The sequence below is a fragment of the Dermacentor andersoni genome, unplaced genomic scaffold (genome assembly GCF_023375885.2).
Source record: "Dermacentor andersoni unplaced genomic scaffold, qqDerAnde1_hic_scaffold ctg00000052.1, whole genome shotgun sequence".
In the NCBI taxonomy this organism is placed as follows: Eukaryota; Metazoa; Arthropoda; class Arachnida; order Ixodida; family Ixodidae; genus Dermacentor; species Dermacentor andersoni.
Genome location: NW_027314765.1, coordinates 535,026 through 557,859, shown reverse-complemented (window position 1 = coordinate 557,859; position 22,834 = coordinate 535,026). Strand labels below are relative to the sequence as shown.

Genomic DNA, 22,834 nt, shown 5'->3' with positions numbered 1-22,834 from the left:
ATATTCTGGAAGCGACGCGTCAGGTGAAGAAGGCGCTAAAATGAATTCTCTGTCGAATATGGTCGAAGGAGATCGTCCATACACAACGAAGAAAGGGCTGTAGCCCGTAGTCCATTGAATAGCTGTATTATATGCGAATGTGACAAAAGGAAGAATTTAATCCCAGTAGTCTGGTCAGGACGGATGTACATGGAAAACATCAGACAGTGTACGGTGGCAGCGCTCAGTAAGGCCATTGGTTTGCGGATGATAGGTAGAAGTAGATTTGTGGACGGCATTAGTGGCCCGAAGAACTTCCTCGAGAACTTGTGAATTGAACGCTTTGCCACGGTCACTGAGAAGAACGCGAGGAGCCCTGTGGCGCAAGACGATGGAGTGCAAGAAAACGTCGGCGACCTCAGAAGCGGTACCAGATCGCAGAGGGGCAGTCTTGGCATATCTTGTTAAATGGTCGACCGAAGCGACAATCCAACGGTGATGGGAAGGCGTCAACGGCAAGGGACCATATAAATCAATACCAACAAATTCAAAAGGTGCGTCAGGGCAAGGGAGATGTTGTAGTAAACCGGCAGGAGGTAATGTCGAGCGTTTGCGGCGCTGACATGACGCACAAGAGGCAATGAATTTCGCCACCGTTGTGAATAAACCAGGCCAGAAGTAGCGGGTCTTTATGCGGTCATACGTCTTGTGGAAGCCTAAGGGGCCAGCCGGTACGTCGTCGTGAAGTGCCTCTAATACCCGCAGGCGAAGGCAGCGAGGTAGAACTGGGACCCACCGGTGACCTATTGGGTGGTAAACGTAGCGGTGTAGCACGCCACCTTCAAGGCGGAATTGTCGAAGTTGGCGTCACAGGCGGCTCTTCGGTGTTTCGGCGAACCCACTAAGGCGATCAATGAGAACTCGACAGTAGGAGTCGGCGCGCTGAAGCGAGACGAAATCGGAACGTGATGAAAACGTAACTTGGTCCAGGGGCGCTATCGAGAGCTGGTGTGAGGCAGGCGTAGCATCGGAACCACGTGGTGAGGAAGACGACGGCGCGTTACCGGGAGAGAGCGAGAGTGGGCAGCGAGACAATGCGTCTGCATTGTCTTGTACATTTTCCAGACTAATACATTATTGTAAAGTCATATCGCTGCAAGCGGAGTATCCAGCTTCCTAAGCGTCCTGACATGTTTTTCATTGATGACAGCCAACACAGAGCATGATGGTCGGTGACGATGCTAAAGTGGCGGCCGTAAAGGTATGGGCGAAATTTCTGAATCGACCGAACGATAGCGAGGCACTCTTGCTCTGTAATGGTGTAGTTCCGCTCAGCTGGAGAAAGTGTTCGGCTGGCATATGCTATGACTTGCTGTTTGGAGGCAGCATTACGTTGGAGAAGTACTGCGCCAATACCTTGTGCGCTTGCGTCAGTATGGAGTATGGTGGGAGCTCGATTATAGGAGTGGCGAAGCAGTGGTCTGGAAGTAAGATGTCGCTTAACAGATTGAAAACCCAAGTCACAGTCTCTAGTTCACGTGAAAGATGCACCATTAACCAGTAGAGTGTGTAGAGGAGCTGCTATTGCAGCAAAGTTGCGTAGTTGCGTATAAATCAACGAAAATATGACGCCAAGCCGAGGAAACTACGTAGATTTTTCTGTTGCGGGGGGCGAGGAAACTGGAGAACACTAATCTTTTCGGGGTCTGGGTGGATGCTATCTTTTGAGACGACGTGGCCCAATACGTTTATTGTCGTGCTTGCAAATTTGCATTTTTGTATTGATCTGGAGGCCTGCATTTGCAAGGAACTTGAGAACTTCGTCTAAGCGATGATATTTGGTGAAGTCAGATGAAAAGGTGACGGTATCGTTCAGACAACAGAGGCACGTCTTCCATTTTAAACCACGAAGTATATTGTCTGTCATGCGCTCAAATATGGCAGGAGCATTACAGAGGCCAAAAGGCATCACGTTAAATCCATGAAATCCGTCTGGTGTAGCGAATGCGGTCTTTTCTTTATTAATCGCGTTCATCGGAATTTTGCCAATAACCTGATCGAAGTTCAAGGTTGGAGAAATACTCCGCTCCTTGTAGTGTCTCCAAAGCGTCGTCAATTCCAGGTATTTGATATACGTCCTTACGTGTGATCTCATTGATAAGCGAACGCATAAGCGACCGGAGCCATCGTTTTCATTACCAGAACCACGGGAGAAGCCCATGGGCTAGATGAAGGTCGTATTATCTTCCGCGCAAGCATGTCAGCAACATGTTTTTCAATGACCATTCGTTCAGACAGCGATACACGATAGGGGCCCGGTCGCATTATAGCGGAACCATTGGTTTCGATGCGGTGTGTAGCCGCAGAAATTTGGCTCAACACAGGAGAACATCTATCGAAACAGCCCATGTGCTTCGCCAAGACCACCAGTAAGGCTTCGGACTGCGCGGCTGTTAGGCCAGGACAAAGAACGCCTGGAGCAAGGAAAGTCACGCAAACCTGAGGTTGGTGCTGGCGATGAAGAAGGGCAAAGTGTGACTATAGAGATAGGTTGAGTGTCAGCGAGGGTTGCCAGTCATCCCTTTGGGCAGCATCACAGGATCTGCGGTCATGTGGCAAGCAGACAGATGGGCGCGGCCACGTGAAAACCGGACGAGACAGGTAGCAATGAGAATTCCGCGGGAAGTACCGCGTGAACAAGGGGCGACTAGGGCGTCCGCGTCGGCGATATGGCTAGATGTTATGGCTACAACGTCTTCGTTACCGGGACGCAGGACGTAGTCTGCAGTCATGGCGAAAGTCCCGCATGAAAGTGAAGAGTGTGTAACAGGTACAAGCGCTGTATCCATGACATGGACAACTTCCTCTCTACATGAAATGATGGCTGAAGCAGAATGTAGGAAGTTCCAACCCAGTATAAATTCATGGATACACGTCGGAAAGATGAGCTCAATATGGTGGCTTATGCCGTCGTTGAGAACACGAGCAGTACTGTCCGTCGGGGTGAATGAATGCATTATTAGCACCGCGCAAAATAGGTCCAACATAAAACGTTTTCACTATCTGGAGCAGGGAACAGATCACTACGAAGAACAGAAACGGTGGCCCCGGGATCGATCAGAACTGACGCGGAAATACCTTCGACAGGTACAGAAAGCATGTTGGCGAGGCGAACAGGACGAATTTTCGAAGACCGATAGAAAGCAGTTTTCTCTCCAAAAACTGCAACAGTTAGTTTTCTGAGTGCTGGTCAACAAGATGGGAAGTAGGGTGAAGCAGTGATGTAGAGCACCGGTAAGGTGATGGAGAACGCCGTCGGCCCGAACGGGAGCTATGGGGTAGGTTGGGAGCAGTTGGAGGAGACGGAGAACGCTGTTCAGGGAACGAGTACAATCCGGGATAGTAGATGTCTGGTCGGCGAGTGCGGTGTCTCTCGTGCTCAGCATAGCCTCGTCTTTCATCCTGCTGTGGACGGCGGCGGAAGCGGGATATATGGCCGCGTATACTACACTAAAAGCAAACCGGACGAGGTGAACGCCACTGAGGGTAGGATGGCGCAGCAAGTGCTCTTGTTCCCATCGAAGCCAAATGGTCATAGGAAACGTCAGTAGGCACGGAGGTCACGGTAGGGGTGGGTAGCGAAGCAACATACGCGTAGGTAGGTGTGGGGCGCGCTACTGGAGCGAGATGCGTCGTGGGTGTAGTCATCGCTGTCAACTCTTGCTTTACGACCTCGCGCAAGTCGATGGTAGGTTTGGGGCACAGGCAGCAGCTGCACGTCTTTGGTCTTGTATTTGATGCTCTTCGCGGATGATGGTGCGGATAAAAGCACGTAGATCTGGAGAATGGGGAACCCGACGATTGCTGCTGTCATGTTGAGAACGAACAGACTGCAGCTCCTCTAGGCGTTGACACGATGAAGGGATGTCTTGGACAGAAGCCGGATTTTGCACGTTAAAGGCATTGAACGCGACAGACCTAATGCCTCTTAATATGTGGCGAACGCGTTCGGCTTCCGTCATGCTAGCGTTGGCACAGCGGCACTGAGTGAAGACATCCTCTATGTATAAGGTGTAAGACTCTTGTGAAAGTTGGAGGCGCGTGACCAGCTTCTGTTTGGCGACTTCTGCACGACCAGACGAGGAAGCGAGGATTTGCCGCAGCTTGGAGGCAAACGTGGACCAATCCGTGATGTCGGATTCGTGGTTGATATGCCACGTCTTTGCAAGACCGGTCAAGAAGAATACGACGTGCCTCAATTTCTGGGTGTCGTTCAACTTCTTGCAAGAAGTCACGCGGTCGTAGTGGTCAATCCAATCATGGACGTCATCACCGCGGAGTCCCGCAAAGACGGAGATCGCATTGAGAGTTCGTCACAGTCCAAAAGGGCACCGCAAGCGGAGTCGTCCGTGTGGTAGGGCTAGAGGCGCCGGAAGGGCCGGTGTTGGAAGTGTCCATCGTTGTAGGGGTAGCCGGGCGCAGGTGGCGACCGGAACGTAGCGCCAGGGAGGACGGGAACGCGAGAGGACGTCGGGATCTTGACGTACCTCCACCATTTTATAATATCGAGACCGACGAAGTTGTCCAGCGCTGTATTTTCCCAAAAAAGGCAACGCCCCAGCTCATTCGCGGAGAAGTGCAAGAACAGGGAAGATGATGATGGCTATGTACAAATGAAAAAGAAGTACGTTAGTAGTGCTTACAATATTTAAAATTAGCAAACTGAAATATATAAACAAACTAAAATAAAGTTCTTAAGTGCACGGTCCCCCTGAAATTTTCAAGAGTTACTTATTGAGGCCTCTGACATATTGTTCTGTCTGTTTGTTCTGTTAGGCAGACTTCTGAGTTGGGCTCTGAGTTAAGCAAAAAGTGAGCGAGGAGGTGCGAGGTTTGCTGCTCAGAAGGAAGGAGCTTGGCATGCAATGTACTACAGTACGGCTACAGCACAGTACATTGCATATACTGCTGGGCTTGTCTCTCTTTGCCATGTGCCTTCAAGCTGTGCGTCGCTATACATGATCATGGCGATAGCGACCACGGATTTGTCAGCAGTGGTTACGGTGAGCAGTATTTGCGTTCGAAAGGTGCTAGGCATGTGCAATGTCACAATGACTGCAGAAGCCATTGAGGAATGATTGCGTTTCTGTGAAGCCCGCGCACGGGTGTCAAACATGTAGGCTACGTCGCGTTGACTGGATGAAAATTTTCAAGTTTATTTGAAAGTTTATTTCACATAATGAACGTATACAATGGCAAATAACACACTTTCGGGGCCCAACAAACTTGTTAAGGGGTGCCTACCAATTGTTATTAGGAAAAAACATTGCTATGGCAGGTGTTTTCTTTTGTACAGTAAAATAACATAAAACTAAGATAGCTGAATAAGTAAAACAAGAAAATACAGCAGTAAAAAATTTTCACAAATGACATAGTTTTTTAACATTCTTTCTTGTTACGTCATCGAAAACATCGGCACAGGAAAAGAAAAGTAAAAAAAGAAAAGTGAGGAGATGTGCAAGCATGCGCAGTGTTACGCATTGTTAATAATTCAGTGTTTGAATTGTTGAAGAAATGTGGGCAATGTTCTTAGAGTGGTTAGGTCACTCTCAAGCTTATTCCAAACGGAGGATCCTATAAAGTGTAGTGTATAGCGACGGCAATTAGAATTTACCTCAGCCAATAAAAAACGACAGCGAGATGGGTTCCCAACATTGCGAAGTGAGGGATGGAGCGAGACTGTTGTCAAGGCTAGTTTTTCATGAACTGTTCGATGCATCACGGAAGCGATGTTGTGTGTTCTCAAATCGTAAATGCGTAGGGTGTTCAGGGTTTTAAATAAATTTTCACTCTTACTATGCATATTGTTGGGTGCTCAAATGCGATGATCCCTTTTCTAAAATGTAAACACCGGTGACAGATGAGTTTTGTATATGAACCCCAGATCGCTAAGCAGTAATTAATGTGAAAGTGAACAAATGCGTATTGAAGAATTATAAGTATGTGGGGAGGGAAATAGTGTCGACATTTCGACAGCCCATGCAAGCCATATGAAGCCTTATGAGCTACAGAACGCACATGCAGGTGGAATTTTAAATATTTATCGATAACAGCAAGAAACTTTGTCTCACTAGATTGTTTTATCGGATGGTTATTGTAAACGACATCTCAATGAATAGTCTTTTTTTTCCTTTTTTTCAGAGTGAAATAAGATAAAAAAGCTCGTTGTTGCTTTCAGATGGAGGGAATTCAGTGTACACCAACGGTGCAGTATTTGTAATTCAGAGTTAAGCTTATTAATTAGGTTGCATTCTTCACGATCAGCTATAGTTAGGTTAGTATCGTCTGCATAGAGTACAGGGGCAGCACACACAAGCTGCGAAGGCAAGTCATTTATATATTGTGAAAAAAATGTCCAAATATGGATCGCTGGGGAACGCCAAGTTTAATAACGGTGCTGTTGGACATAAAATCACCTATTTGAACAATTTGTTGCCGATTTTCTAAGTAACTGTGAATTAATGCCAAAGGTATTCCATTAATTCCGTAACAATTTATCGCTGAATATAAAAGGATTCAGAGAATCGAAAGCTTTCGCAATATCTATGAAGAATCCCGCGACTAAACACTGTCTGTTTATTTTGTAATTGAGTTTGTAAATGCTGAGACTGCAGTTTATGGGGAAGGGCCGTTTCTAAAACCAAATTGGTGCCGAGAAAGAACGTTGTACTTGTGCAGGTAGTCATTAAGGCGCCTCGTAACTATTTTTTCGGGTATTTTGCTGAAGAACGGAAGCACTGAAATTGGAATGATCTCTTGCTAACTAGTTCGTTGGTGAAAGAATATTGTGTTTGTGCGCATGGTAAAGAAAATGATGTCTACTCTGATGAAGATATTGGTCTCGTGCAACTGCCATGTGAAGAAAGTCGCTTGGCCCTTATCACTGCGAGTGCTAATATTTAATGGGATGATATGACTTGCAGCTTCCATGCTGATTTTATGTGAAATTGATGTGGTATTCAGGGATTTACAGTAAACTAAGGCGTATTGACCTAGTTATGTTTCGATACTCAGTGAATGTGGATACTTCGTCCTGCTCCTTGGAATCTGAATTATTTCTTTAAAGACGAGACAAATAAATACCTACAAAATGTTCATTTTCTATCGAAATGCGTAAAACTCTTCGAGATTAAGCGTAATAAGCAAAGAAATATATTTTGCCGTAAGTTTGTTAGCAAAGTGCGGAACACCAGGCAAAAAATTGAAACTGGGCTTCACCTCAAGCCACCTATGGCTTCGATTAGAATTTCTAGACAGCTCTTGTCATATTTGAACCACGTGCATATAGCATAATTATACTCTTTAACCAGGATTACACACGTAACAATAATCGCACGAGAAATCAAGATGCATTATGCACTAAAAATTTACGAAACATTTGAATAATTCCTTAAGGGATATATTGAAGTTGACAGATCTTAGCTGGCTAGTTTGAAAGCGATATATCCAGTTAACATAAATTTTGATGATCGCATTTGTTCCGACATGTGTGCCATGAAACTTGAAGCAAAAAACGCACTATTGTACCTATTTCTTGCCAAGCTGCCATATTATGAAACCGAAATTTGTCCCAACTGAATACAACTTGCAACCTCGCCGGCAGCAGTTTGTAAATTGCAATATGCGCCGTCATGAGTTGCACTAATTAGATAGTTTCTGGTAATTAGTTTTACTTAAACCGGTGGTTACACTTTTAAGTAGTTGTTTGAACTAGAGGAAGATGTGAATGGAGTAAACTTACTAACGAAGCCCTTTTAGTGCCAGGCTTACAGCTGTTTGACTTATAAATTTAGCAGTGATTTTTCCCATATGTGCTACATTTGAAATGTTTGGTTATGTAGAAGCGTTGTGTTTCTTGGACAAAATATGTGCTCGTATTCCCTGTTTCCTTCTTAGTGAATTTGCAAGACCCAGCTCACGTTAATCTACCCTGCATAAACCCAACATAGAGGAGGCAGTATTTATGAATAAGTGGTCCGATTTCTTGTGAGAGTAGTGTCCGCCGCTTTTGTAATCCAATATGAAGACTACAATTAAGCTATCTATCGTCGCGAATTTTCGTAAGTCATGTATGGTATAAGAAGACTCGGTATGGAATTCAGTAATTTATTACTGCGCTTATCACATAGTGCAATATGGTTGGGTAGGATAGGTGTATTAATTCTGGTTACCACGACAAAATAGTGGTTTTTTGTAGGTCTCGCAGAAAAAATTTCGCCACTACGAATAACGTTCCCGCAAATATTGCAGCATAACAACTTGCACAAAACGAAGTGCTCTTTCCAACAACACATGTTCAAACCAAAAAAAAGAAAATTATTGGATAACTTATTACAATTCTAAAAGTCGCCGTTTTTGTGGCCAGTTGATAAAAGCAATAAAGAAGGCATACCTACAAAAGCATTGGTAGCAAAGGAAATTCAGAATATACATTTGATAAATATATTACCTAGGAATAACGACTGAAAGAGTGCTTGGTACACTCTATTTGTCGGATACAAAAAATAAGACCACGAACAACTTCATTGCTCCTGCCATACGCTGAAGCAGTTTCTGGATATTCTGACGCATAGATGCACGTATAGTCGCACAATACGTTTTGTTTCAGCTTTGCGGCCCTCAACACATTTTACGCTTGCAACTTTTCGGCATCTTCTGATGCAAGTCCCATGAGAAGTTCAATAAGTATCACCAATTCATCAGAAGTTACCTCTTCCAAGAACCCAGCTTCTCAGCGTTGCTGAGCTACTCCAGAATATGCATCCAATCATATTTGTTTCTATTTATTCAAGTGGGTTTGTCTCCTCCGTAGTCAAGACCACAAAAAAAGCCCCCGCCATTGTAAACTGTTCTGCGTTGCTCTGTAAAGCGGGGCTTAGCTGTACCTGGCGCTGCACTCTTGGTGTAAATTTGCTGCCGGTGGCAGCGCATCCTGACCAGTCGAAGTACGCACCCTGTATATAACCGTTATAACGCTCTGGTTCCACACAAGGATTGGCAGATAAGCGCGCACAATAAAGACCACTGAAGGCCATAAACGAATATCCCCGAATGAATAGCTGCGGAAGCACAGGGCTAACTTAAGACATTATGGCCGTCGGAGTTTGAATATGGTTTGCTGTTATCTTCAGACTGATTATTGGCGTCCTAACTAAATTCAACTACGCGTGTAGCATAGTTCCGTGTGGAACGCTTCTGTCGCTGCATAGTGCCACACGCCGATGCCATGAAAGCAACTTTCGATACACGCATAGTAACACCGACAGCACCTGGATTTTGCAGAAGCGAAATGAAAATTCCTTGAAACAAACCGAAAATGCCAAGTTCACATGTTGGAGCTGCATAACAAATGCCTCCAACATGTCAAAATGTGAAATTTCACGTCACTGGTAATAAATCTGGACAGGTGTAACGAAAGTGTTCAGCCGACTGCATGAGGCATGAATGGGACAGCACTAACACTATCAAGTGATCCATTGTCAGTAGCGCAAAAGAGGCAGTTGCAAAAAAGTGTTCCTTCTCATGGGAAGGCATCGGCAACCAACTAGTATTCATCAACTTGAATGTTCATATTATCGACCGATATCAATTTCAATGTGAATGTTATTCTTTATGTATGATATTCCAAGGATGGCTTATGCTCATGCTACTGCACTTATTGAAGTGCATCCTTGTACCCAAATAAATTTCACCACATGTTCTTGCCAACTCGCTCAGTCTTCTGTTCTAAAGCTGTTGGATATGGATTACTGAACATTTTTCTTGTTTTACTTGGTCGTGCTACATGTGTAAACTTTTTTTTTCATCTGCAGCTGTTCCCAGCTATCTGCGCACCACCCAAGGGCCTGTTGCGCATTGGGCCATCGGGCAATGGCAAGATCATTGTGGCCAAGGCACTGCCTTGGCCCACGAGTGCCACTGCACATGCCTCAACATCAGTGCAGCTTCGCTCACTTCTGAGTGCGTACCTTTTCGTGGAGAATCTTGTGGCTGCGCTTCAGTAGGTAGGAATAGTTTGGCTAGGTAGAGTTGTGACAGGCGTTTCAAGGAGCGTTGCTCAAAGGTGCACTGTCACCTGCAATTTAATCAAAGGGGCTTTTGCACACAAGCATGTGCTGTTTGGAAGAATATGTGTATTGGTGGGCCACATTGTGAAGTGTGGTTAAGCAGAAAGGAAGGGGACAGAACTGCGAGGCAGTGCAACTGATTGGGCGGACAGTTCTACGTCCCATGTCTTTCCTGTTGTCAAAGATTGCTCTTGTCAACGCGAACCTGCCTTTTGTTCATGCACCCTTTTGATCTTCCCTTCCATCGATCATGCCAGCAGACGCTTAGCACTCTTTCCACCGTCTCTTGAGATCTGTTCTTCGTGTTGATCAATAAAATTTTTCTTTTCCCTTAAATGGCAGCGCATACCGAACAGCGGCTGCCTAAAACAGCACTTCTCCACTTTACCTGCCATTTAACAGGGAAATTAGCTAGGCCCCTATCTCAAAGCTTGATTTCCGATTGGCAGCATTCTCTTTGAAATAGCCAGTGATTGTGCTGTTCGTTGTTGGTGAGCCTCTTTTCTTTATCAATTCAGGTTGCCGATGGTGAGAAGCTGGTGCGAGCCCTATTTGCAGTTGGACGAGAACTGCAACCTACCGTAGCCTGTACACATAGGTAAGTGATCAACAGAGCCTCCTGAATGCTGCTCAAAAGCTTGCTTGGAGGGACGCACTCTCCGGCACTCCTGCACGCGCGCACCCGCCAACACACTTGCACGCGACACTCGCGCCACGCATGTGGACTCGCATGAACACAACGGCATGCACACATTCGCCCACAAACACACTTGCGCGCGTTTGTGTGAATGTGGGCGTGTGCGCCCACATTAGCATGCGCGTACATACACTCGTGCACACTGCACAAACATTTAATTACCTTTCACCACTTTCCTTTCTATTTACGAGTCCTTTAATTGAGCTATGCAGGAAATACTTTTCCCTTTGTTCTCAATGGTGTCATTGTTTGTTGACATATAATGATCCGACTAATAATCGGCCCCTCGGTTGGCTTTTTTCTTTCGTGAGTAAAACTGTACATACAAGTAAACCTCGATATTACGTACGCCAAGATGATGGATTCTGGATATAAAGAAGTATTTACCTTCTCACAACCTCTTGTCCATCGAACACCATGTATATATGACCTCAACATAACAAAATGTGGTGGTATGCGATTTCAATATAACGAAATCTCGATTCCACCGCAAAAGAATGCCGAGATAAGCAATGGAACCTTCCGGGGACGCAGATGGTCAAGTGATTGAATTACAAGCGGCTGCTTGCAAACACACCCCCAAATTGCGCGCAGCGTGACAGGAGCGACCGCCGAAGTGGAGTGCGACGAGATCCTATTGCGGTCTGCGCGCTATGTGCTTCAGGTGCGAATGAATGTTTGCAAGGGTAAGAAAAGAAGGTGGCTGCACGTGCGTCTCCTTCCCGCACAAAGCGAAAGAAAGAAGGGGAGGTCAGCGAGCTCGCGGTAACCCGATCAAGCACGCGCGAGTGGCAGGGTGGTGAACTTGGCGCGATCGCGATTTCTGGCGCGTGCTCGGCCCTTGCTGCACATGGTTGTAAGCGCGGCTGAGCGCATGTGCAGCCACGCACTCTAATTTAGAGGTAATCTGCCACGTGTGCAAATAGTGGGCGTACCGAGACGGCGTCTCCTTAGGTAAGCTGTCTTCCCGCGCGTTCAGTATTTGAGGCTGCGGTGACCCGCTGGAACGAGAGGCACACGAAGCATCCGCTCCCTGTTGCCCGCGCTTTTCATAATAGCGTTGTCCCATAGTGGGCGACGTTACCTGCTGGGGGTGCGGAGCGCATGTGAAAGTTTGGCTGTTTTGCTTAATTCGTAATGCTGATTGAAGACATCGCAGACGTGGAATGAAACCGCATCATTTGTCGCCGACTCGCTTATTCATTAAAATGAATTGTTTTCTTATTCGAATTTGCTTTTTTCAATTGCCTGATAATTCGAAAAATTAGGGGCTTCTTTCTGTATATGGAAAATCGATAAGCGGCTGTACTTAATTTTTAAATAGGTCGAATTTCTATACGGCAAAATTTCAATATAACGAAGCAGATTGCTGACTTCACGCACTTCGTTAAAAGACTTCTAACATTATCTCCGCACACGCAAAGTTACTACCAATTTGCTTGGTTGCTGCAGTTAAGGTATGCCGTCTGCTCTGTACACAGATGAGGTTGACTCTGTGCTCAGGGAGCGGAAGGACAATGATCACGAGGAAACGCGGAGACTCAAGACTGAACTTCTTGTTTGATGGGGTGAGTGGGCGTTGAACAGTATCCATTGAATTTCATTTGCTTGTTTGAGAACATTGGTTTGGTAACTGCAGGAACAAAAACACTGCTCTACTTTTCTGTGAAGCTTGTGGCTGGGCTACTAATTGGGTGTATAATTATTACTTGGTATATCTCGTGTAATACTTCTGACGATAAAGAAATTGATAATTAATGCGTATGTTAAAGGGACACTAGAAGATTCATTCGAGGTGAAGCAAATTATTTCGAACACTGATCAGACCATCAGTTCTGAGGACAGTCTGAAGGCGAGAGAATGGGGTAAACTGAGAACAGGATTGGGGTTGTCACTGTGAGTGTGCGATGCCTGCTCCTCTGACATATCTCCTGTTTATGATTAGTTAATTGCAGCCAACTATGGGTTGCCAGGGTACTTATTCGCACATCAGTGCGCGACAGTGTTCAGTATGGCCGGTCCAATTCTTTATTGAGGCATAAAACATTCTTGGCTTGTTTTCAACTGTAACAATTTTACCTAAACTCCACTTCCAATGTGTGTTCTGTCCTTAATGTCAATCCTCACAATCTCCTTGGTGCATACGGAACTCCGAAATGATTTTCTTGTCAATGTACTTCTAAACTCTGATTGCAGGAATACATATGTAGCTGCTGCATTTACCCTAACGGCTTCTTTGCTCTCTAGACTTCTTTGAGCCTTTGAAAGGATGGCTTAGCTCAGAGTCCAAATCCAATTTGCCTATTCAAATGCATGTAAAACGCAGGAAATCATTTTTTAGATAACGTGTTGGGTGTTCTTATTGAAATTTGTTACATATGATAAACAAATTCAAATCCCAGCGACTGCTGCAAGTGGAATATTGATGTAGGACCGGAATTGATTTTACGAGAAAACTTGAAAGTTCGTAAGTTTGAAGACAAGACGGAATTACCCGGTTGACATAACCTGAACTATGTACGAAGAACAGATATCAGAGTTCTGTAAATTGCATCTATGGGAATATGGAAAGTCGACAAATTTGACTTAATAGATAGATATTACCTTGCGCGAATTTTTTATGGTTTCTTGGTTTCTTAGTCTTAATCACTTATTAGTGGTGTATATTGGGGCACAGAAGAGGCATATTTGCGACTCTTTATGCAAAGGCGCAGCAACCGGGAACGGCGAGACAGCCCGAAGCACTGTCCAAAAAGACGCCAGCAGTTCAACAGAGCGAGCCGAGCCTCGCTTTTGCTAGGCAGCTGTGCCGCTAGACACGACTTCGTCTTCTCAATTTTCCCCCGGATGAAAAGAACCATGCTGGCGCCTTAAGAATAGGGAGGCAGAAGGTCTTGGTAGGGCTTGAGCCATGGACAATGTCACGTCCATGCCGGCGCCGCAGCCATCACGCCCTGCCCGTTGCCTGAACACAAGTCGAGGGGCGATAATTTTGCTCCCTGAAGACTTGTGGGCGTCGTCGATGCACGGCAAAGGATGCAATATTTCCGCGTTACCTTATTTAACCGACGGCAGTCGGCGTAAAATCGAATACACCCATACTTCTTGGGAACGAGAATGACAGGAGATGCCCAGGGACTGTGCGTATGTTGAATAACGTCACGGCGCAGCATCTCTTCGGCTTGGGTGGTAATAACACAGCGTTCTCCGGCAGAGATGCGGTACGGTCGTTGGCGTAACGGCTGTTGCATATGGGTCGCAAGCCCCAAGGGTAGCGTTGGCCTGGCGACCTGGGGCACAACTGGAAGCATCTGAAGGTCCTGGCAAAGCATGAGTCGACTGATAACAGAACAACTTGTTTATTCTAGCATCGCAAAAGAGCGGCCGGTCAAGTCGACCGAAGTAGAGAAACGGGAGAGCACGTTACTCGACGGAAGAAATCGGAGCTTCTCTCGGCGGCCGGGGGGGGGGCAGCTGCTTTTATACTCTCGGAGTTGAGGGCAAGAGGGAACGCCTCGATAGAGGCGCACGTGACGGCGCCGCTCGGGCACGTTGGGACGAGTAGGTGACGCATCCGCCGGGCCGGCGCCGGTCAGACCTCCTCGCTTCACAGTTGGGGGAGCTCCTCTCCCCGGCTGCCGCGCTTTGACAAGCGTCGGCACCAACATGCACACACACGCGCGCGCACACGAAGACACGTGGCATTGAAACATGCCTGGACGCGCTTGGCGGGGAGGCGTTGCGGCAGCGCTGAACGCGCCAAAATGTCCGCCGCTTTGAATGAAGCCTCGGCGTCCGTTGCATCAGCGCCGGCTATACCGCGCGTCATAGGCGAAACGTAACACGGCTGATGAGAACCGGTGTCAATGAAGGGCTGCACTTCCGATGTGCGGTCGAGTTGAGGTGTTGAAACGCCAAATGAATTTATAAAGTGGTGCAGGACATCAAGAAGGTAGGCGCGTTCGCAAGGTGTGAGGGTATCGGCGATGACACTCGAAACGCATACCTGGACATCAGAAGAGTCTCCAGGGACGTCAACCAAGTGCGAAGAATCGAGGAGTTCCACAAAGCCAAGGCATTCCCCGACGAGTAACGTAACAGGGGCACATAGTGCTTTGGAGAAGTATATGTTGCTGCACCTGCCGGCGACGTAAAGCGTTGCGAACTGTAGTGGGAGACTTGCGGCTCATGAAAACGTCGGACGGTGTGAAGAGGACCGTTGCATCATTGATGGTATCGAAAGAAACGGACACGAGGGCGAAGGAGCCAGGTGGAATATATGTCGTCGCGCACGGTAAGTTTAAAAAGGAGATCACGATCTTCGTGGAGTGGTGCGTCACACAAAGGGGAAAATTCAGCTTCGGCGTGTGCGCTGACGATCACGGTTTATGACAGGTTCAGAAGTCCTATCCGAGGATGACGTCATGCGACAAGGTGGGAAGAACAATATAATCAGTGATGTAAACAATGCCGTGAATAAGCAGACGTACAATACAGGCTAATGCAGGATAAGGCAATCAATAAGCGTAAGACACCTGACATAAGGAAGTATAATATGGACAGAATTGGACGTGCTCTCAGGAACGGTGAAGCAACTGCGCAACGGAGAAGCAACAGTGAAGGAGAAACTAGGAATACGCAAGAATCAGACGTATGCGTTAAGAGACAAAGCCGGCAATATCATTAGTAATATGGATGAAATCGTTCAAGTAGCTGAGGAATTCTATATATTTATACAGTACCAGTGGCACCCACGCCGATAATGGAAGAGAGAATAGTCTAGAGGAACTTGAAATCCCACAAGTAGCGCCGGAAGATGTAAAGGAAGCCTTCGGAGCTATCCAAAGGGCGAAAGCAGCTGGGGAGGATCAGGTAACAGAAGATTTGTTGAAGGATGGTGAGCAGATTCTAGGAAAAACTGAACACCCTGTATACGCACTAGTTCATGACTTCGAGCGTACCGGAATCTTGGAAGAACGCTAACATAATCCTAATCCATAAGAAAGGGGACGCCAAAGACTTGACAAATAATAGACCGATCAGCTTACTGTCCATTGCCAACAAAGTATTTACTAAGGTAATTGCAAATAGAATCAGAAACACCTTAGACTTCCGTCAACCAAAGGAGCAGGCAGGATTCCGTAAACGCTACCCAACAATAGACAATATTCACACTATGAATCAGGTGTTAGAGAAATGGCGGAATATAACCGACCATTTTATATATAACTTTCAATGATTACGAGAAAGCGTTTGATTCAGCGGAAACCTCAGCAGTCATGGAGGCATTACGGAATCAGCCGTATGTAAAAATACTGAAAGACATCTATAGACACCTCCATAAAGAAAGCAACAAAATCCCAATAAAGAAAGGAGATACGATCTCTCCAATGCACGTCACAGCGTGTTTACAGGAGGTATTCAGAGACCTGGATTGGGAAGAATTGGAGATAAGAGTTAATGGAGAATACCTTAGTAACTTGCGATTCGCTGATGGTATTGCCTTGCTTAATAACTCAGGGGACCAATTGCAATGCATACTCACTGACCTGGAGAGGCAAAGCAGAAGAGTGGGTCGAAAGTTAATCTGCAGAAAACTAAAGTAATGTTTAACACTCTCGGAAGAGAACAGCAGTTTACGATAGGTAGCGAGACAGTGGAAGTGGTAAGGGAATTCATCTACTTAGGACAGGTAGTGACTGCGGATCCGGATCATGAGACTGAAATAATCACAAGAATAAGAATGGGCTGGGGTGCGTTTGGCAGGCATTCTCAGATCATGAACAGCAGGTTGCCGTTATCCTTCAACAGAAAAGTGTATAACAGCTGTGTCTTACCAGTACTCACGTACGGGACTGAAACCTGGAGGCTTACGAAAAGGGTTCTACCTAAATTGAGGACGACGTAGCGAGCTATGGAGAGAAGCATGATGGGTGTAAGAAAAGAGCAGATTGGGTGAGGGAACAAACGCGTGTTAATGACATCTTAGTTGAAATCAAGAAAAAGAAATGGGCATGGGCAGGACATGTAAAGAGGAGGGAAGATAACAGATGGTCATTAAATGTTACGGACTGGATTCCAAGGGAAGGGAAGCGCTGCAGGGGGCGGCATAAAGTTAGGTGGGCGGATGAGATTAAGAAGTTTGCAGGGAAAACATGGCCACAATTAGTACATGACCGGGGTAGTTGGAGAAGTATGGGAGAGGCCTTTGTCCCTGCAGTGGGCGCAACCAGGTTGCTGCTGCTCATGATGATGATGACAATACAGGCTGCTTGCGGAGTGACGTGTGGCGCACTTGCCATACGAAGCTACAGTGCAGATAGTGGCGTGGTCACCTTGGGCAGTGAATGACACTGTTTGGCGTTCATCACAGAAACGGCTGCCCCCGTATCCACAAGAATGAAAGCACAAATTTCGACCACGTTAGCAGGACAGGCCCAAGGACTTAGACCATTCGAATGGGACGCAGTTCTTGCCTCTTGAACTGCGACATTCAGTTTTCCTTGTCAGGCGGTGCGGTTCGCCGACGTATTGGGGGGAGCGAGCGTCGGCGATCGGATGGTGAGCGACGCTACGGAAATTCTGGGAGGTCAGCACGAGCATACGGTTGGGGGGAAGGAGCGGCGTATTGGCGAAAGGGCTGGCTGCCATACTGGAAGGGCCGAGAGGCGTCGCCGAAAGCTTGAGGGAGACGGCGGCAATATCGGGTGACGTGTCCGGGAAAGCAGCAAGAATAACAGATGGGAGGATTGTCAGGCGTCGTCCAAGAACTAGCTGTCGGTGCGGTCCAAGATGCAACATAGGCTTCCGGTGGCACGGGTTGGGACTGGGTCGAGAAAGACGCCGTCGGAGGCCTGCGTAAGTAAGAGGCGCGGCCACAGGCAATACTGGCTGCGCATAGCTGAGAGGCGTGGCGACAGGCTGCACTTCGGCTGGAGAGTTGAGATTCGAGGTTCCAGGCGGCTGTTGCTATGCGGAAAGGACAACTTGAGCAGCCTCTTCGGAAACGAGGATGCGGAGCGTGTTTGGAAGACCGGATGTGGACTCCTGAGTGAAGGGGCTAAAGAAGGTTGGCGGGCAACTTCCTCACCCACGAAGTCCTTCACCCGCTGAACGAGTGAGGAAGGGTTGTACATGCTGTTAAGGCTCGCCAACGAGTCGAGTCGTCGCTTCCCGGAACACGCAAAGTGGAAGCGCATTGGTTCCTTAACTGATCATAATTTTGGCATCGGCTGACGACTTTGGAGACGTTGTGCTGATTCCTGGCTAGGAGCATCTGGAATGCGCCGTCATCGATGCTTTTGAGTAAACGGGGAATTCGCTCAGCTTTGGGCATAGCGGCGTTGACCAGTTTATAAAAGTCCACGATTTCTTCAATGTAGCTTGTGAACGTTTCTGCCGTCTGCTGTGCTCGGGCGCGCAAGCGTTGTTCAGCGCGTCGCGTGGGGTCCCGTTGTCGTGGAATGCCGGTGTACATGACGGACTGTGGGGTCAGCGCCGTTTGGGATGAGCTGTCGCTCATGGCGCGCAGTAGCGTTCTAGATCGCAGCTCCAGGGCTTGAAGCGACGGGATTTTGGTTCCCGCACCTCGACCAATTGAGAAGAGCTTCTTTTGTGGCTCGTTATGCAAAGGCACAGCGAGCGCTAACGGCGAGACCGCCGGAAGCACTGTCCAAAAAGACTCCAGCTATGAAGAGCGCGTGCCGAGCCGCGCGTCGGCGATGCGACGGTACCGCGAGGCGCGTCTTCTTCACAGGTCCATTTATATTTCATCAATTATGTCCGCTTTAGATGTACCATTAGCGACAAATAACAAAATTGGATTGTCTTTCATTGTTCCGTTGCAAAGTTGTAGACTTGGCCGTTTTATTGTCTGAAAAATGGCAAATTTCACCATTTATTATGAAATCGAATCGGCAGCCTAAATATGAAATCTGCTTCAAATGGCCACTAGATCTAAACTTCCTTAAATGCAGCAAATATCGTGATGTGTGGTGCAGTGGTTGTCACGAAAACCAATTCCTCTTTTGCCATGTGTTTAGGTAGGAGCCCCTGTGCTAAAGCTTTCTCTGAGAGCACTGAGTCTTGGATGAGTTCGTAATTCGTGCAGCGCATTGATGCACTAAACGGCATGGACTATAAGGCAGTAATTTTAATGAGTTGGGTCGGGTAGATTGGAAACTGTGCTACATCAACATAGTCGTGGCACTGGAATCATAGCCTCAGAAACATGGCGCTGCAAACACTGGCTAACTACAATCAGGTAACCGAAGACGCAGCCTCATTGGTTAACACGCAGTGAACAATTTCTCAGCCCTTGTCGTCGCTTTGGGCAATAAGCTGTTAGGGCTGCTGGTTTTGGCCAGCGATAGTGAATGGTTACGCACATAAACACTCCTTCCATCGGCATTCTTGTGACGATCTAGAAAGTTCTTGTACACTACCTTTTCTTGTCATTGTTTTGACTCCGCACATCTTTACTCGTTTCTTATACGCTGGAACATGTCCTTGTCTAAATTTCAACTAGCCAAACCACCTTACATGCATTTATGTGAACCTTATTTATTGTAAGGCTCCTTCAGTGTTAGCCATGCACTGTATTTTTGAGTCTTATGAACTCTACTGCAATACTGTCTAACAATGCTCTCTAACCAAGCTTGTGTCCCAGTACAAGGTTTGGAAACATAACGAGGTTGTCTACTCGCAGGAAAACACACTGACACTTTCTTACGCGATTTATGTAGGCAACATTCTTTTTCATAGTTTTGCACGCACAGCGTTCAAGCAAATATTACTAAGTGCCTTTCTCAGCTTCTCCTTTTTCATCACGACGGGATGTCGTGTTGCAGAGACGCCCTCCAGACAGTTGAAGGCGTGTTACATTGCTGTGGCTCAAAGTGGTCTTAGCTGTCAACGTAGACTGCCTACAGTACTGGCAAGAACTGGAGCACGCCCGTACTATCCACGCAGACATTGTAGCTTGCACATGTAGCTTGCTCACGTAATCCACTTCAGTTTGGCTGAGTGTAGTGCTCTCTTTTGCAGCTCCACACAAGGAGTGAAGAGCGGATTCTCGTGATGGGTGCCACAAACAGGCCTCAAGAGTTGACGCTGCTGCACTAAGGTGAGTACATCAATGCCTTATCAGTGACGTCAGCACAGACTGCTTGAGGAATGCAGGTCTCCAGTTATGTTCAGTACATGAAACCAGGTGGATTCAAAATTAAATGATTGCTGCTAGACAAGACCAGCGCGGATCATACATTGCGCGATAACGATCCTGTTTGCAAAGTATTACATCGCTACGCGCCGCGGAAAGGTCTGAAATTTCAAACCGAACGCCTTTTTTCCTTCTCCTTTCGACCTTCGCGCTCCAAGCCGGATAATGACGTATTCGAGTCTTCAATGTGACGTCGCTCGTGGTGACACAAGACTTCGAGAATTATTGAAGCCGCTTCTTGTTATTTCTGTCATCTGCTGCTTGAATTGACAAATCGAAGTTTAGAGAAATAATAATACAGCAAAAGGGAATATCTGCGTGTTTTCTGCTTTACTTCGCATAGAAGCAACAGAGATGTATTTCGGCTTCGTCTGCTTGTTCCCACGCTTGTGCGGTGACGCACACAGGTATAGAAACTATGCCATTTTCTAGGCTGTTACAGCACATGATCATGCTCTTCGATCCGTTTGTTCTGACTCAATATTTGTGCAGCGCTGAATTATACCGCTAGTCATGTTTCTAGTCACACACTTGTAGAGGCTGTAAATGCTAACACTAGGCTGCATTGTGAGGCTGCCCAGATAATACTTTTTCTCAGTGTATTGCGACGCCACCTACCCCCAGCACACAACAGCTGGATCCTCCTGCGTCTAACCGTGCGTGGCGCAGTCGTTTCCGGAGTAAATGGTGTCGAGAGGTTGAGCCAATGTCGGGCGCTTGGACTTCCACGGGCCTTAGGCGGCGGCAACCATTATCGCACCAGAAAAGACTGTCGCTACTCTTCACAGCGGTGACATACTCGAGGTCATCAGGAATGTCATGTCCTGATTCGTTTTGCGTAGCCACCTCGGCCGCCTCATTTTCCGATATAACGGTCCTAGAGAGTCCCATTATATGTCCAAAGTCCACACCAAAAGTGTACTCCTTTTGCATCTCCGCGATCCTAAGCAGGCTTACCTCGTGGAACAGCTTGATCGCGTTGCCGACCAGGAGATTCACCTCCAGTCAAAATCGAATAAAAGGGAGCACATGTTCCTCCTTATAATCGAACACTCTGTGAAGAATAGCGGCTATAACGAACTATCATAATATCTCTAGCCACCTAAGTCTTTGAGGGGGTATTATAACGATATTTCGCTACGAATTCTGGCAAATCGTGTCACCCATGTAACGAGGCCAAGCTTCATATTTCTGAAGGAACATAAGTTCCTTCATAACTGAAGGAACATAAGTATACACTACATGCACTGGAGTGGAGAAAGAATTAACGACAGCGATTGTCATATAAATCAACTGCTTATGAGCAAGCGAACTGAACGTTTGAAATTAATAAGGATGACGTTTTAGCCTTGAAGGCTAGACTATCCCACGCTTGATGCCATTTAGCGGACCGTGCCCTCGTGGAGTCTCTGACGTTAAGCTGCGTTCTTGGCGTCATCGGCTCTTGCTCATCCTTTACGCGTCTTCGCAGGTATGCTCTGCTTCTAGGGCTGCAGAGTTGGCAAGACGTCGACGTTTCACCTGTCGCTGCTGCTTTCCACATTGCACATCATATAGGTGCTGGTCTTTAGGTGTACGGATCATGCGCGGCTTTCTTATAGGGAACGGCTGAGCAAGATGGTACCCAAATTCCCCTTGGTCGTCGTATCAGGCGCGCGCTACATCACGCACTAGGTCATACATACACAGAGCTACCGCTGAAGGGCTTTTACGATGCCGTTCTAAAGACACAGTTGTTGTAGACGCAGCTGCGATGGAGCGCCATTTAGACACAGGTGGCCACTAAACCGAGCCTCGACGTGAGGGACGATATGATTGGACGTGGACGCAGTCCAAAGTAGTGCATGAAACATTTCTTTGCAATTTGCAATGGAGCATACTACCTAGTTAATTAGCAGAATGAAATGTGGAAGGACTAGTTTTATTGTAGCAGACAAATATGGGGCAGCCTATTTTCTTCCTTTAGGAAGCCCATGTATTGAAAAGAAACGGGATTTCCAAAATATTTAGAAATCCACTGTCAACTGCGTAATTATGAAAAGTAAATTAAACTAGGTGTACTGTTAGTCGTGTTCACGGCAAATTCTTCCATAATTTGTGTGGAGATAGTTTAGATAAAACAAGAATTGCAGCCATGTTCTGCAACCATACTCCCTCCATAATTCCGCAAGGTTTGCAACTTCGCTGTGAACTAATTATAACATGTAAATGAAACAGTAATGATAGTCTTAATAGGGGCCAATATCGTAACAATTTTTATCCGAGATGCCTGCATTAGATTGAGAGCTGCAGAGTATTCCCGATAAAGTTGGCTCTGCTGCAAGGCTGTTTATGTTTATGCCACAATTTCATTGGAGGGTAGGAATAGACAGCTTCGCTGTAAGAGTTTATTTTGCCACCAACTGAATAGTGGAGGGCGGACTGCGCGGTGCTGCATTACAAGCATGAAGATGCACGCCCGTTTGGTCGCTGTGCTTTTAGGGTGAACAAAAGAATGAAAAGGTATATGCCCATGCAAACCAACACTGAACCAACAATTTCATGCTTGCACATTCTTTTTTCGAGAATCGACTTTCCCAGGAATTTAGTATCTTATACGTGGCTAGCTGGAGCGCCAAAATGCACAGGTCCGACTGCACGGGGGTGACACGTTGTCTTCCTCCCATTAGTTTATTTTTGCCCAGAGTGCATTATGCGCCATAGTGATTGTGAGGTCGTCGCTATTGGACTAAGTGGCAGCGACATTGCTCTGTGACTACGCTGGTTGTTCACAGTTGCTCCATGGGTTCGGCGGTAGTGTTACCGCTTTTA

The 22,834-nt window shown here is 46.7% G+C and overlaps 1 protein-coding gene across 1 annotated transcript in view; it reads left to right on the top strand.

Annotated features, from left to right (window-relative positions):
- The window catches only part of LOC126548665 (spastin-like), a 56,663-nt gene extending 46,620 nt beyond the window's left edge, over positions 1-10,043 (top strand). The window contains exon 8 of the mRNA XM_072285821.1: positions 9,852-10,043. Within this exon, the coding sequence (XP_072141922.1) occupies positions 9,852-10,043 (192 nt within the window). The remainder of the gene's footprint in view (positions 1-9,851) is intronic.
- Positions 10,044-22,834: the final 12,791 nt, after the last annotated feature.